Source organism: Oncorhynchus mykiss, chromosome 7, assembly GCF_013265735.2.
Source record: "Oncorhynchus mykiss isolate Arlee chromosome 7, USDA_OmykA_1.1, whole genome shotgun sequence".
NCBI lineage: Eukaryota > Metazoa > Chordata > Actinopteri > Salmoniformes > Salmonidae > Oncorhynchus > Oncorhynchus mykiss.
The window spans coordinates 57,777,296-57,792,078 of record NC_048571.1 but is presented as its reverse complement, the minus strand read 5'-3'; the positions used below and the strand labels follow the sequence as shown (position 1 = coordinate 57,792,078).

Sequence of the window (14,783 nt, the reverse complement as noted above, 5' to 3'; positions counted from 1 at the left end):
ATTCTCGATTGGATTCAGGTCTGGACTTTGACTTGGCCATTCTAACACCTGGATATGTTTATTTTTGAACCATTCCATTGTAGATTTTGCTTTATGTTTTGGATCATTGTCTTGTTGGAAGACAAATCTCAGGTTTTCTTCCAGAATGGTCCTGTATTTGGCTCCATCCATCTTCCCATCAATTTTAACCATCTTCCCTGTCCCTGCTGAAGAAAAGCAGGCCCAAACCATGATGCTGCCACCACCATGTTTGACAGTGGGGATGGTGTGTTCAGGGTGATGAGCTGTGTTGCTTTTACGCCAAACATAACGTTTTGCATTGTTGCCAAAAAGTTCAATTTTGGTTTCATCTGACCAGAGCACCTTCTTCCACATGTTTGGTGTGTCTCCCAGGTGGCTTGTGGCAAACTTTAAACAACACTTTTTATGGATATCTTTAAGAAATGGCTTTCTTCTTGCCACTCTTCCATAAAGGCCAGATGTGTGCAATATACGACTGATTGTTGTCCTATGGACAGAGTCTCCCACCTCAGCTGTAGATCTCTGCAGTTCATCCAGAGTGATCATGGGCCTCTTGGCTGCATCTCTGATCAGTCTTCTCCTTGTATGAGCTGAAAGTTTAGAGGGACGGCCAGGTCTTGGTAGATTTGCAGTGGTCTGATACTCCTTCCATTTCAATATTATCGCTTGCACAGTGCTCCTTGGGATGTTTAAAGCTTGGGAAATCTTTTTGTATCCAAATCCGGCTTTAAACTTCTTCACAACAGTATCTCGGACCTGCCTGGTGTGTTCCTTGTTCTTCATGATGCTCTCTGCGCTTTTAACGGACCTCTGAGACTATCACAGTGCAGGTGCATTTATACGGAGACTTGATTACACACAGGTGGATTGTATTTATCATCATTAGTCATTTAGGTCAACATTGGATCATTCAGAGATCCTCACTGAACTTCTGGAGAGAGTTTGCTGCACTTTCAGCTGCACTGAAAGCTGAATAATTTTGCACGCCCAATTTTTCAGTTTTTGATTTGTTAAAAAGGTTTGAAATATCCAATAAATGTCGTTCCACTTCATGATTGTGTCCCACTTGTTGTTGATTCTTCACAAAAAAATACAGTTTTATATCTTTATGTTTGAAGCCTGAAATGTGGCAAAAGGTCGCAAAGTTCAAGGGGGCCGAATACTTTCGCAAGGCACTGTAACTACAGTCATGTGGACTTTTATAGGCTGTACAATTTTTCCATATGAATGTTGGCAAATTTCAGTCTGTCTTGATTTAATGGTATTTGTAGCTAGTGTAACAGTATAGCTTCCGTCCCTCTCCTCGCCCCAAGCTGGGCTCGAACCAGGGACCCTCTGCACACATCAACTGACACCCACGAACCACCGTTACCCATCACTCCACAAAAGCTGCTGCCCTTGCAGAGCAGGGGGAACCACTACTTCAAGGTCTCAGTGCAAGTGATATCACCGGTTGAAACGCTATTAGCGCGCACCATCGCTAACTAGCTAGCCATTTCACATCGGTTACACTCACCCCCCTTTTGATCTCCTCCTTTTCCGCAGCAACCATTGATCCGGGTCAACAGCATCAATGTAACAGTATCACTTTAGTCCGTCCCTCGCCCATACTCTATTAGCGTGCACCATCGCTAACTAGCTAGCCATTTCACATTGGTTACACTAGAGAGTGCCAGACCTCTGTCCTTTCTCATATAGCCAGAATGTCACAACTCAGAAGATGCACTTTGGACTACAGTGGTGTATCTAAACACTTCACTGCACATTGGGGGCTGATATACTGGCCTACGTTCACACTGATGAAACCTCAGGGTGCTGTGAACAAGACTTATCCCTCTTTCCTTTTTGTGTGGATGGGGTAAACACACACACGCAGACATGAAGAAGCCTGCTTTGCTACACCCATGGTTCCAGTTAACTGACTTTGTTTGTTTGTGTGACTGACCTCATGTGCTGTTTCCCCTTCTCCTCTTTAACACTGTAAATGCCTAATTCAGCACTTTTAATTGCTGGCGTATGAACACTTTGATGTGTTTTTCTCCTTCAAAGTGCTTGTTTCAGCTTGAGCACTGTCATGATTTGCCCTACTACATGACTCATTTCTCTGCTCATGTTAAGCATTTCTTGATTATCCTGACATGAACATTATTCATGTCCATCTGGGATTTCTGTGCCAGTCAAAGGTAGTTGTGGCTCAGAGCTGTGTTTCTTTTGTAACATAATAACTATTAAATCCCTCTCATTTTGGATTTATTGAAGCAGTGACCTCCGACTGACTGTCCTAGTGGTTTAGGTTACTTACCTGTTGTTGTCACTGATACGCTTCGCTGGCAGGTGTGGGACCGGGATGTGATTCTCAGCTTTATGGCTGCCTCAGTAAACATTCACTCCTGGCATGCTGTGTAGTGACTGACTGACAACTGCTTTACCTCTCTGCTGGGATATAATCAGGTCTTTAAACTGAGAGTCAGACACAAAGAGTCTGTCTGTTTTTACAACAGTGGTCACCAACCCTGGTCCTGGAGAGCTACAGGGTGTGTAGGCCGTTGTTACAGCCTAGCACTAGTCAAACAATCATTATGACCTTGATTCTTTGAGTCAATTGTGTTGGGCTGGAACAGAAGTTGTGTTGGGCTGGAACAGAAGTCTGCACACCCTAAAGCTCTCCAGGACTGGGGTTGGAAACCATTGTCCTAAGCAATGTGTTCCTAGGAGTATGTGTCCTGAGAAGTGTGTTTTCTACTATTAGTGACAGCCGCTGTTCTGCTTTTGGCTGACACTGAATTGGTGGTTAGCCCAGCCCCTACAAGTCAATTCTCCAGGATATGTAATGGGAATGCTGATATTCCAGTTCCCAACCTGAGTCTGAGCCTGGCACTCCTGACAGCTCCCACGTCAGCTGAAGACAGGTGTGTTACAGGTGTGTTACCTCACCACAGGTGCGACACACATCACAACAGGTGTGTTACCTAGGTCAATTTCTGATTACGCCTATAATTGCGTGGCTTATCGGAAACGACACGCACACACACACAGGACTTACTTCCTTCTGAGAGTTGACAGACATAGGCACATGAGGAGTGGACAGAAACAGCTCTACGAGTGACCCAGAGGAACGTTAGACTGTGAGTTTTGTAGTGATGGATTAGGCCATACTTAACAGAATTGAAGAAGTGTTAGCTATAAAATGTCTTTATTCATTTAATCATTTAAGTGTGGGAATTAGAAATGTCAAGATGTTTTTTAATAAATAATTGATTTACCTGTATAAAAATAATGAAATGACAGAGAGCTTACTGTGAAATCTTATTATATATACGCTACCGTTTAAAAGTTTGGGGTCACTTAGAAAACAGAAAATGTTTTTGAGAGTAAAGCAAAACATTTTGTCCATTAAAATAGCATCAAATTGATCAGTGTAGACATTGTTCATGTTGTAAATGATTATTGTAGCTGGAAACGGCTGATTTTTTATGGAATATCTACATAGGCTTATACAGGGGGCCATTATCGGCAACCATCACTCCTGTGTTCCAACGTGCCGTTGGACATGACAGGACTATGTATATTCCTAATTTAATTTGTCAAGTTGTCTCAATTGTGATGCCAAGTCTTTATATGTCAGTTTCTTGTTCCTGATATAAGTCCGATATCTTTATCTAGGCACAGTACACTAGGTATCCACGTATTGTGTCAGGGTTTGATTGCATTGTGTGTGAGGTGAGCTGGCAGCCAGGCTGAAAGAGGAGGACACACCTCAGTGTACACACTGTAGGATATCTCACACAAACAATCTTATCTCTGTGAAATGTCAACGGCGCATTGAGCATACCTGCAAGCTTTTTATTTTCAAAGCGTTTTATATTTAATTCAGCTTGTGTCATGCTGATTTAGCTTTTTTGTGACCCTCAGAAACAACTTTGCAGACGACCATGTAAAACCCTTAAATGTTACTTTGAAAAAGCAGCACCGCACTGTCAACAGGGCTCCCGAGGGCCCCCCGAGTGGCGCAGCGGTCTAAGACATTTTAGTGCAAGAGGCATCACTGCAGTCCCTGGTTCGAGCTCAGTGCTTATTATTGAAAAAATCTAAATCTGACTTTTGGCATATAATGTTAATGATATGTTAGAGAAAGGCCATACTGAATGAATCAGAACATGAAGCATCCTATTTGTCTTGGTAAAATGCATTTTATAACATAAGGAAGTGAAATTTAATCTACTGATGAAATGACTGAGCTGATCCACAGAAGTATCTCACACACACACACACACACATGTGACGCTCCCACATTGGATCAACTGTGAATCCTGTCCCTCAGTTCTTTAAAGCAGACATTTCTATCTGCACAATGTGTTGAATGTTAATGGTCGGATGACTGAAGGTACATAAAACTGGCAGGGTGTATGTACACAGTGATTTATTTGATTCCTTCCTGGAAAGGTACAGTATATTCCAGCTCACCTGAAGTGTCTTATTTGAATATATCACATCTTGGAATCTTAATCAATCGTTTTCCATCCTGTTTTCCCTGCGAGTTACAGGATGAGGCAGATAGATAAATGGAACCCTGCTTTCCCCCCTCTTCTCTGTCATAAGTGATAACCCATCTAAAGCCCACCAATGAGTCCCAAGTCCAGGCCCACCAGTAGGGAAACACATGTATAAATGATTGTAGAAATAATTTGGAAGCTTGTTGCGTCCAGTATGACTTATGATATTTTATCCTTTATCATGTTGTGACTATTCATGTTAGCCTGTTTTCCCTTACTTCTCTCAGGGCCCATGTTTCCATATGTGGATTTCTCTGTCGATTGGCAGAGTTGAGTTAACTACACCTACACTCACCAGGCATGACCACAAGACTGGAACCCTTTATCTTCACTGACCCTTCTCTACTACCTCCATAGGACAGAGAGAAATAGACGGAGCTAGACATACAACTCTCCCACTATCTGTCTGCCAGAAGTGCAATGTGAGTACAGACAACACTATACATGGGGAAGCCATCCAGTCAGCTATCTTGTCTGTTATCCACTATCTTGAGTAAAGAGACATTGGGACCTCCGGACAGCAGCATGGGACACAAACACCAGCCTCCTTTCACTCTGCCCCACATACTCATTTACATACGCAGGTCACTCAAGGACTACCCCCTGTAAGCCTAGACCCTTAGATTACATGGATAGAGAAGAGCATTCTGTCCTGTCCACACAGTCACTATAAACTCCTGTATCACAGTTGTCTCAGAAACTGTGTGGGAGAGAGACAGAAAGTAGGGAATAGACCAGAGAGCGAGATAGATAGATAGATATAGAGGTATAGACAGAGGAAGCATCTTTGAGTCATGCAGGGCCGTGTGTGTCAGCTGTTGCTGGTGAATGCTTTGACCTGTGGTCTGGAGGTGTGTATGGCTGCAGGGACCTTCTACATCCCCCCTCTACTGCTGCAGGCCGGCATGGAGGAACGCTACATGACCATGGTGCTGGGTGAGGCAACACTCTATGACCATATTGTCATTCTTGAATGGCTGTAGTGTGAACACTGTATGACCATGGTTTGAATAAATTATTTGTTCTTCAGCTCTGAAGTAGATCTCCTTCTCTTCCTTCCTGTTCTCTCTCTCTCTCTCTCTCTCTCTCTCTCTCTCTCTCTCTCTCTCAGGAGTGGGTCCAGTTCTGGGTTTGATCTTCGTGCCCATGATCGGCTTGTATAGTGACTCGTGGCGTGGACGTTTCGGTCGGCGGCGGCCATTCATCTGGCTCCTTTGTGTGGGGATTCTGCTGGGCCTGCAGGTGATGCCCCAGGCCTCTCACCTAGCTGCCTTGCTCTACCCACAGCACCCCCGCTGGCTGGAGAGGGTCCTGCTGGCAGGGTCAGCCTGTCTGCTGGAGTTCTCTGGGCAGGTAGAGCAGAAAATATATTGTTAAATAGTATAAATACACTAGTTCTGTATCTGGGTTAGGCCATTATTGTAAATATAAATTTGTTCTTAACTGACTTGCCTAGTTAAAAAAAGGTTAAATAAAAAAACAAATCTGATTGAGTTGGAGTGAAGTAGTTTATGGGCTTGTAATTGCTGTAGTTTACCTGAATTTTGCTTAGATAGCATTGTGATATAGATGTTTCTGTATATTTGAATTCTTTATTTGAATTCAAACTGTCTTTTTTGCTCCTTACTGTGTGTGTGTGTGTGTGTGTGTGTGACTGCGTGCGTGCGTGCGTGCGGTGTTTATAGAAGCTAAATGACTGTTGTGATCCACAGGCCTGTTTCACTCCACTGGAAGCTCTGATCTCAGACCAGTTTCCAGGAGAGGAGGAGAGCAGAAGGGCCTTCTCTGTCTACTCACTGATGATCAGCCTGGGAGGATGCCTGGGGTAAGGGACCTCTCTGTCTCTATCTATTGCTCTCACTCGCTCTCTCTCTCTATTCCCTAAAGATCAGCCCCAGGTGCTGCCTGGGGCAGGGTAACTCTCTCCATCTCTCTGAGATAGTGAATTGGACAGAGATCATATCATAAAAGAGACCAAGTCCTCCTGTGATATCCCTCTCTGTCTCATCCTAGGTACCTGCTGCCAGCCCTGGACTGGAGCCATGCCCCGACAGCAGCCTACCTGGGCGGCCAGGAGGCCTTCATCTATGCCCTGCTCACCCTCATCTTCCTCACCTGCCTCCTCAGCACAGTCTTCATCTCAGAGGAAAGATACACCAGAGGGGGAGAGACAACTAGGAAGGATCTTAGTGTTAGCTCCGGCCTGAGCCGATACTGTGCACACTCCTTGCTGCCGCGGCCTCAGTGTGTGCGGCTGGCGGTGGGGCGGAGTGTGTCGCTGTGTGTGTCGGCGCTGCCACGCATGTACAGTGTGTGTATGCACGTGCCGGCAGTCATACGCAGGCTGTTTGTAGCCGAACTGTTCAGCTGGATGGCTCTGATGAGCTTCATGCTGTTCTACACAGACTTTATGGGAGTGGGGCTGTACCGGGGAGTACCCAACGCTACACCTGGAACACAGGAGAGACTACGATACGATGAAGGTAGGATGGACAGACTTTTACTTGATTATTATCTTTTCATTCACCGCAATGTTTGCAGCAAATTTGTCTTCTCCTTTTTTCCTTTTCACTCCTTATCTTAAACCCTTTTAACATTTTCATATTAGATTGTCAATGCATCCATTTCAATACACTCATACACCTACTTTCCCCCGTATCTCCCCAGGTGTGCGCATGGCGAGTGTGGGTCTATTCCTGCAGTGCCTGACCTCAGTGGTCTGCTCCATCCTGATGGAGCATTGGATAGTGTTGCTAGGCACCCGGGCTGTGTATGTTAGCAGTGTGGTCCTGCTAGCGTTAGCTACAGCTGTGATGAGTTTCTCAAAGAGTGTAGTGATGATCACTGTCATGGCCGCAGCTACTGGATATACCTTCTGTGTGCTGCAGGTCCTGCCCTACACCCTGCTGTGTCTGTACCACTCTGACAGACAGGTGAGACAGATTACCACTACATGTTCTGACGGGGAAGTGATCACAGTAGATAAACCCAATCCCACCCTCTTCTCTCTATCGCTCTCTCTTCTCCATCTCTCTGTCTTTTACTCCCATCTCTCTCTCTCTTTCTTTCTTTCTTTCTTTCTTTCTTCCTTTCAGGTCTTCTTCTCCAGTTCCAAATCCAGACCTTCTCACCCAGGAGATAGTGATGACCACATTCACTCCAAGCCCCTTGTTCCCCCTGACTCCGTCCACATCCATGGCAACAGGTATCCAGAGGGGGTCAATCTCCCCGGGGCTCCCCTTCTCTCTTCCTCCTCCACCTCCCCCCACGTGTCCCTTCCCCTGGAGAGAGGAGAGCCCATACCCCTGCCTCAGAGAGGGATGTGTCTAGACATGGCTATCCTAGACAGTGCCTACCTGCTTTCACAGGTAAACACTAAAGCTAGGTTCTACAAGTTAGACCAGTTGACCAGTGAACAGACGAGTGTGTGTTATTTGCCTCAACAATAATGGTTATTCTATTGTGCTCTGTTCTCTGGCCAGGTGCTGCCTGCTCTGTGTCTGGGCTCCATAGTGCAGCAGTCTCACAGTGTCAGTGCCTATATGGCCTCAGCCTGCTCCCTCAGCATCATGGCCATGCTCTGCTCCACCTGTGTCATCTTCACACGCAGTGACCTCCACAAGCTCACAGGGTCAAAGGACAGCGCTCCAACACTGACGGGGCTAAAGAGTTAACCCATTGTGGATGTATCTGTGTTGTGAAATTGCAGATTGGAGATTCTATTGGATTTTGTCTGTCCATTATCATCGAATGGAATCCGGAATCCTGTAGAATCCGGTATGGAATCCTGTAGATTGCAAAATATGCCATCTGACTCCTCAAATGCATCAGGGGTTAAAGAACCAAGGGTGGATGATTGCAGTCCTGATATCAGCACCTCTAAGACTGACTGAAAGGACAGGTACTTCTTGTTTAGTGTGCTGGCACAACCAAGAGAGTAGGTCAATCCTGGGAAACACTGTAATGGACAGTAAAATAGTTTTCCTTCCTAGATTGGTCACCACAGATGCTTCAAGATATCAGGGGGAATACTGAGACAGGCTACTATTCCTCTGACACAATAAAGGAGGATAAAGTGATACTGCTTATTGCCATGTCTGAAATGTATTATGTTTGCTATTGGTTACTGCAATCTAACATGTTTCAAAGTACACTTTGTTCACTGCTATAACTAAAATGTTGCATGATTGCTATCTAAGGCCATGAAAGTATTCTGAAGTCTGTTGTGCATTTGTGTACAGTAAGTTTACTAGATGTATATATGGACATATGTATTTATGTGAGCCCCAGGGCCAGAGGGAAAGTTGGGGTATGACTCCCACTCTGCTATTTGCATTGGGGTTGAGGGGTAAGGAGGAGAGGTGATGTGTTTTTGTGTGTGTTTTCCCCCCCATGTTTCCATTGTAATGATAAATCCTAGTGTGTGTGTGTTTGGGGGGTCAGGGGACTCCTCTCAGTGTGTCTGATCCAATGACGTATATAAATCCTCGACTGACGATGCTATGTATTGGCCATTGAGAGGCTTTGAAGCCAGTAGGCCATATTGGCATTCCCCAGTAGGAGCAGTCCTCCATAGAGATGAATGGAATTCTACAGTATTTCAATTAAATGTTTCAAGGACAAAATTACATTACATTTAAGTATTTTGTTGTCGTACTGGGGACAGTAATATTAGTACCAAAAAAAACTTTACGGTAAATGTTTTATATATTTTTTCATTTTTTATCTTTGTTTAATGCACATAATATATTTAAAAGTATGCATTCAGGTGTCTGTAATAGAATAAACATGTCAATTGAGGAGTGCCATGATGGCTGCCCGGTGGCTTCTATACAGCACCAGGGTTTTTAAACATCATTGGTCTGATCTGATCCTGCTGTGCTCTGTTGCTAGGGAAGCTATCTGGATCCACTCTCATAAGGAGTGCCATATGTAACACAGTACAGTTAAATACAGTACAATATGAAGATAGGCTAAAACTGCTTCTCTAATAGAAATCACCAATCACACTTGTGGGTGACTTTGGCTAGCGTAAAAACAAGTCATCGGGTCTAACGGTTGTCTCGCACCAAACTGTTTGTCACTTTCATGAGGTTGGAGGAATAACGTGTAACTATTTAAGACATTGGCTCGACTCTGTTGTGGCTTTAGATTTTTTTTTAAATGAACAACTAAGAAATTACCTCTACCTTTTCAAACCCCTGCCTAGTCTCTTGTCTGTTTTGCAAGTGTTCCCGGAAGTCTCTTGATGTTGAGCTTCTGGGTTTAAAATCTCTGTGGTACAGTACTAGCAGAGACTCCTCTTCAATCTCACTTGTCTGTCATGTACAGTTGAAGTCGGAAATTTACATACACCTTATCCAAATACATTTAAACTCAGTTTTTCACAATTCCTGACATTTAATCCTAGAAAAAAATACCTGTCTTAGGTCAGTCACCACTTTATTTTAAGAATGTGAAATGTCAGAATAATAGTAGAGATTGATTTATTTCAGCTTCTATTTCTTTCATCACATTCCCAGTGGGTCAGAAGTTTACATACACTGTAACGGCCGTTGGTGGAAGAAGGTGAGGACCAAGGTGCAGCGTGGTACAGTATGTGTCCATATTTATTCAAATGAACACGGAAATAACAAAAATATCAAAGAGAAATGACCGAAAACAGAAAATAATCACCCACCAAACACAATAGAAAACAGGCTACCTAAATATGGTTCTCAATCAGGGACAACGATTGACAGCTGCCTCTGATTGAGAACCATACCAGGCCAAACACAGAAATAGCAAACCATAGAAAAACTAACATAGACAACCCACTCAACTCACGCCCTGACCATACTAAAACAAAGACATAACAAAAGAACTAAGGTCAGAACGTGACAGAACGTGACCCCCCCCCGCGCAAAGGTGCGGACTCCGGCCGCAAAACCTGAACCTATAGGGGAGGGTCTGGGTGGGTGTCTGTCCGCGGTGGCGGCTCTGGCGCGGGACGTGGACCCCACTCCACCATAGTCTTTCTCCGCCTCTTTACCCGCCTCCGTGGCCTCTTAAGAGTGGCGACCCTCGCCGCCGACCTCGGACTGGGGACCCAAGCCACGGGTCCCGACTGGACGGGAGACTCCGGCAGCACCGGACAGGCGGGAGACTCCGGCAGCTCCGGAGAGAAGGGCAATTCCGGCAGCTCCTGGCTGACTGACGGCTCTGGCAGTTCCTGGCTGACGGGAGACTCTGGCAGCTCCTGGCTGACGGGAGACTGGCAGCTCCGGACAGACGGGAGACTCTGGCAGCTCCGGACAGACGGAAGACTCTGGCAGCTCCGGACAGACGGGAGCTCCGTAAAGATTTTCTACTGAGTTAGGCCTCTCTTCCTTTTCCTCTCTGCTGTCATTCAGAAACTCATTCCAGAGTCTGCCCGCCAGCTGGAAATCTTTGCCAATGGGTGTACGTGTGTGTGTAGGTTACCTGCCACCCCCATCTGAAGCATAGGTTACTGTAGCCTACTGATGACATTACAAGTGTAGACAAAATCAGAAATTAGGGAAAGATGTTTAAATAGAATGGATTGACCTTATCGACGCTAGGTAAGGATACTATAGGTATCATGTTTCATATTCGATTTTTTAACTACAAAAATATATATTTTTTTATTCTAGTGCTGCTCTGCACACACAAGCTTCCCAGCTAGCACAGAACGTTATTGTAGCATTACCTAAAGGTTCTTCTTTGCATTTTTGAAAAATAAGCCCCCCAACAATAAACCAAAATTCTGGGAAAGTTATTTTTACTAAGAACCAAAGGAGAAACTTAAGGGAATGTTGCTTTTTTTTTTTTAATGTTAGTAACAAATTGTTTTCTGAGAAAGTTCAAATAACCTCATTAAATAACGTTATTATTTTGGTGAATTAGAACTTTTATGTAGGTCAAATGGGATTTGTGGTTCCCGTTTGGTCTTTGGAAGAAAAAAAGTTCTGGGAACGTTCTGGGAATGTTCCGTATCGAAGTTCCATTGGATCAAACTGCTGAAAGAGGAGATAAAGTGTGTGGAGGTGAGTGTCCAGCTAGTTTTTTATTCCCCCCCCCCCCCCCCCCCCCCCAAAAAAAAAACATGATTTGAACTCTACTTTACAATTTATTTACAATACAAACGGTCATGTGACACCTTGGTCACCATAGCAAATGTTGACGGTTGGGGAAATGGCTGCTAGGCAGTTGAGCTTGTTTCAAGTACTGCTAATATTAGTATTTGTACAGATAAGGAGTCAGAGAAACATACAAATCTACCACGTGTTTATATTAACATGTTAGGGGATAATACAGTTATTTTTGAACGTGTATGTAGATTTCTTTTTTTTATGCATAAGTTAGCTAGCTTAGCTAGCATGTTCTCCAGCTGCATTGGCTGCTAGCTAGGTCTGACCATAAAACTATTTTCAAAACTTATTTCCATGGAGAGTGACAATTGAGGTCTGATAAACCTCTTGCTATGTCATAAAGTGGGTTATAATTTGAGTATTTTGAAATGGATGGCAATAGATTTGACCTGTTGTTTGACTAGGCTACATGGCTAGTACCTGACGATGGTAACCAAGTCACATGACCCATCATGTAAATACAGTGCATTTGGAGAGTATTCAGACCCCTTGATTTTTTCCACATTTTGTAACGTTACAGCCTTATTCTAAAATGTATTACATTGTTTTTTCCCCTTATTAATCTACATACAATACCCCATAGTGAGAAAAGCAAAAATAAGTTTTATACATTTTGCCAATTTATTATAAAATAAAACTGAAATTTGTTCCTACAATCCGGTCTCTATAACTACCCTTATGTATGTTTTCTACAGAAGAGTGCCAACTTAACTTTTAAAAAGTTAATACAAATCAAATCTAATGGATTTGTCGCATGCGCCGAATACAACAAGTGTGTAGATTGTACCGTAAAATGCTTACTTATGAGCCCATTCCCGGCAATGCAGTTAAAAAGTAAGAAAATTAACAATAAATATTAAGTAAAATAGTTACACAATAAAATAACAATAACAAGGCTATATACAGGCTATATACAAGGAGTACCGGTAATGAGTTAGTGTACTGAAGTAAGAGGTACTTGTGTTCATTTATTGAGGTAATATGTACATGTAGGTTTGGTTAGGTGATTGAAGTACTATGGACATCTAGCTATGGGTAAAAAGCAGAATGTCTGGGTAGCCGTTTGATTAACTGCTTGGCAGTTTTATGGCTTTGGGGTAGAATCTGTTCAAAAGCACTTAGGTCCCAGATTTGGCACTCGGGTACCAGTACCGCTTATACCGCTGATTGAGTGTAGTCTGGCCCAGGAGTGTGAAGGTGAACGGAAAGGCACTGGAGTGACGACCCGCCCTTGCTGTCTCTGCCTGGCCAGTTCCCCTCTCGCCACAGGGATTCTCTGCCTCTAACACTAATACAGAGTCTGAGTCACTGATTTACTGGTGCTCTTCCATGCTGTCCCCAGGAGGGGTGCGTCACTTGAGTAGGTTGAGTCCTGTCCGGGTTGGCGCCCCCCCTTGGGTTGTGCCGTGGCGGAGATCTTTATGGGCTATACTCGGCCTTGTCTCAGGATGGTAAGGTGGTGGTTAAAGATATCCCTCTAGTGGTGTGGGGGCTGTGCTTTGGCAAAGTGGGTGGGGTTATATCCTGACTGTTTGGCCCTGTCCGGGGGTATCGTCGGACGGGGCCACGGTGTCTCCCGACCCTTCCTGTCTCAGCCTCCAGTGTTTATGCTGCAGTAGTTTATGTGTCGGGGGGCTAGGGTCAGTCTGTTATATCTGGAGTATTTCTCCTGTCTTATCCGGTGTCCTGTGTGAATTTAAGTATTTTCTCTCTCTCTCTCTCTCTCTCAAATTCAAATTCAAATTCAAATTCAAGCTGCTTTATTGGCATGAAAAACATTGTGTCAATATTGCCAAAGCAACAATGTATACAATATACATTGTAACAAAATTGAAAATGATAGCAAATAATAAAATAAAATGGTAGTAAATAATAATACAAAATTAAATACAAAAATAATAACAATAAAATGGTAACAGTCTACAGTAAACATTAATAATTATAGTAATAACAATAATAGTAATAATAAGTAAGTTACTGTTTACTATGCAGATGTTATTATTCAGTGTCCCTCAGGCTATGGCAGGAAAATACATATTTGGCTGCAAGAGGAGCCATTGCTCCTTCGCCCATGAGTATTCTTAGTTTTTCCTCTGGGTTCAATTTGTAAAAATTTGGAATATATGTAGTAATTTCTGTGAATAATGAATCTCTCTGTGAGGAATATTTATCACAGTAAAGGAGAAAGTGCATCTCTGTCTCTACCTCCCCTGTCATGCAGTGACCACATACACGCTCCTCTTTGGGTAGCCATGTCTTTTTATGTCTGCCGGTTTCTATTGCCAATCGGTGGTCACTCAGCCTGTACTTGGTAAGGATCTGTCTCTGCTTCGTATCTCTGACAGAGTAGAGATAATCAGCCAATTCATATTCTCTGTTTAGGGTCAGATAGCAATTTAGTCGGCTTTGGGATTTTGTTTCGTTTTTCCAGTATTGTAAATATGATTCCTTTGATTGGTTCATGATTTTGCTTATTGGAATTCTTTCTTTTGAAGCAGTGCTGGTGTCAGCTTGGTTGGTGAGGTCCAACACCAGCTGACTGAGAGGGCTCGTTTCTGGGCTCAGCTCTTGGTCTTGAAGTGCTTTAAATTGCATACTCGAATTTGGACTTGAATTTAGATGTAGCCAAAATTTTAATGATCTTTTCTGTATTTTCATTATTACTGGAAAACGGCCCAATTCTGCCCTACATGCATTAGTTGGTGTATTTCTCTGGACTTGTAGAATTTTCCGACAGAATTCTGCATGTAGGGCTTCAATTGGATGTTTGTCCCACATTTTAAAATCCAGTTTATTGAGTGGCCCCCAAACCTCACTTCCATAAAGTGCTATTGGTAGGATTACACTTTCAAATATTTTAGTCCAAATTCTAATTGGGATGTTGATTTTGAATAATTTCATTTTTATTGCATACATTGCTCTGCGGGCTTTTTCTTTGAGTGCCTTCACTGCCATATTAAAGTTTCCCGATGCAGATATGGTCAGACCAAGGTAGGTGTAATTTTTAGTGTGTTCAATTAAGGTGTTGTTCAGGGTGAATTTACATTTTTGTTTCTGG

General features: G+C 43.4%; 1 protein-coding gene across 1 annotated transcript; it reads left to right on the top strand.

Moving 5' to 3' along the window:
- Positions 1–2,919: 2,919 nt before the first annotated feature.
- Positions 2,920–9,944, top strand: LOC110528052 (solute carrier family 45 member 3). Its single transcript, XM_021609838.2, has 8 exons — positions 2,920–3,146; positions 4,802–5,510; positions 5,686–5,927; positions 6,287–6,399; positions 6,588–7,057; positions 7,242–7,507; positions 7,670–7,942; positions 8,057–9,944. Exons 2-8 carry the CDS (start codon positions 5,369–5,371, stop codon positions 8,246–8,248), a joined length of 1,698 nt encoding a protein of 565 aa, XP_021465513.1. The 5' UTR covers positions 2,920–3,146; positions 4,802–5,368; the 3' UTR covers positions 8,249–9,944.
- Positions 9,945–14,783: the final 4,839 nt, after the last annotated feature.

What these genes read in the sequence shown, in the direction of transcription:
- LOC110528052 (XM_021609838.2), top strand. Translation starts at nt 5,369, where the DNA reads ATGCAGGGCCGTGTGTGTCAGCTGTTGCTGGTGAATGCTTTGACCTGT. An exon ending in GAGACTACGATACGATGAAG is followed by an intron (nt 7,058 to 7,241) that starts GTAGGATGGACA and finishes GTATCTCCCCAG; the next exon opens with GTGTGCGCATGGCGAGTGTG. An exon ending in GTGCCTACCTGCTTTCACAG is followed by an intron (nt 7,943 to 8,056) that starts GTAAACACTAAA and finishes TTCTCTGGCCAG; the next exon opens with GTGCTGCCTGCTCTGTGTCT.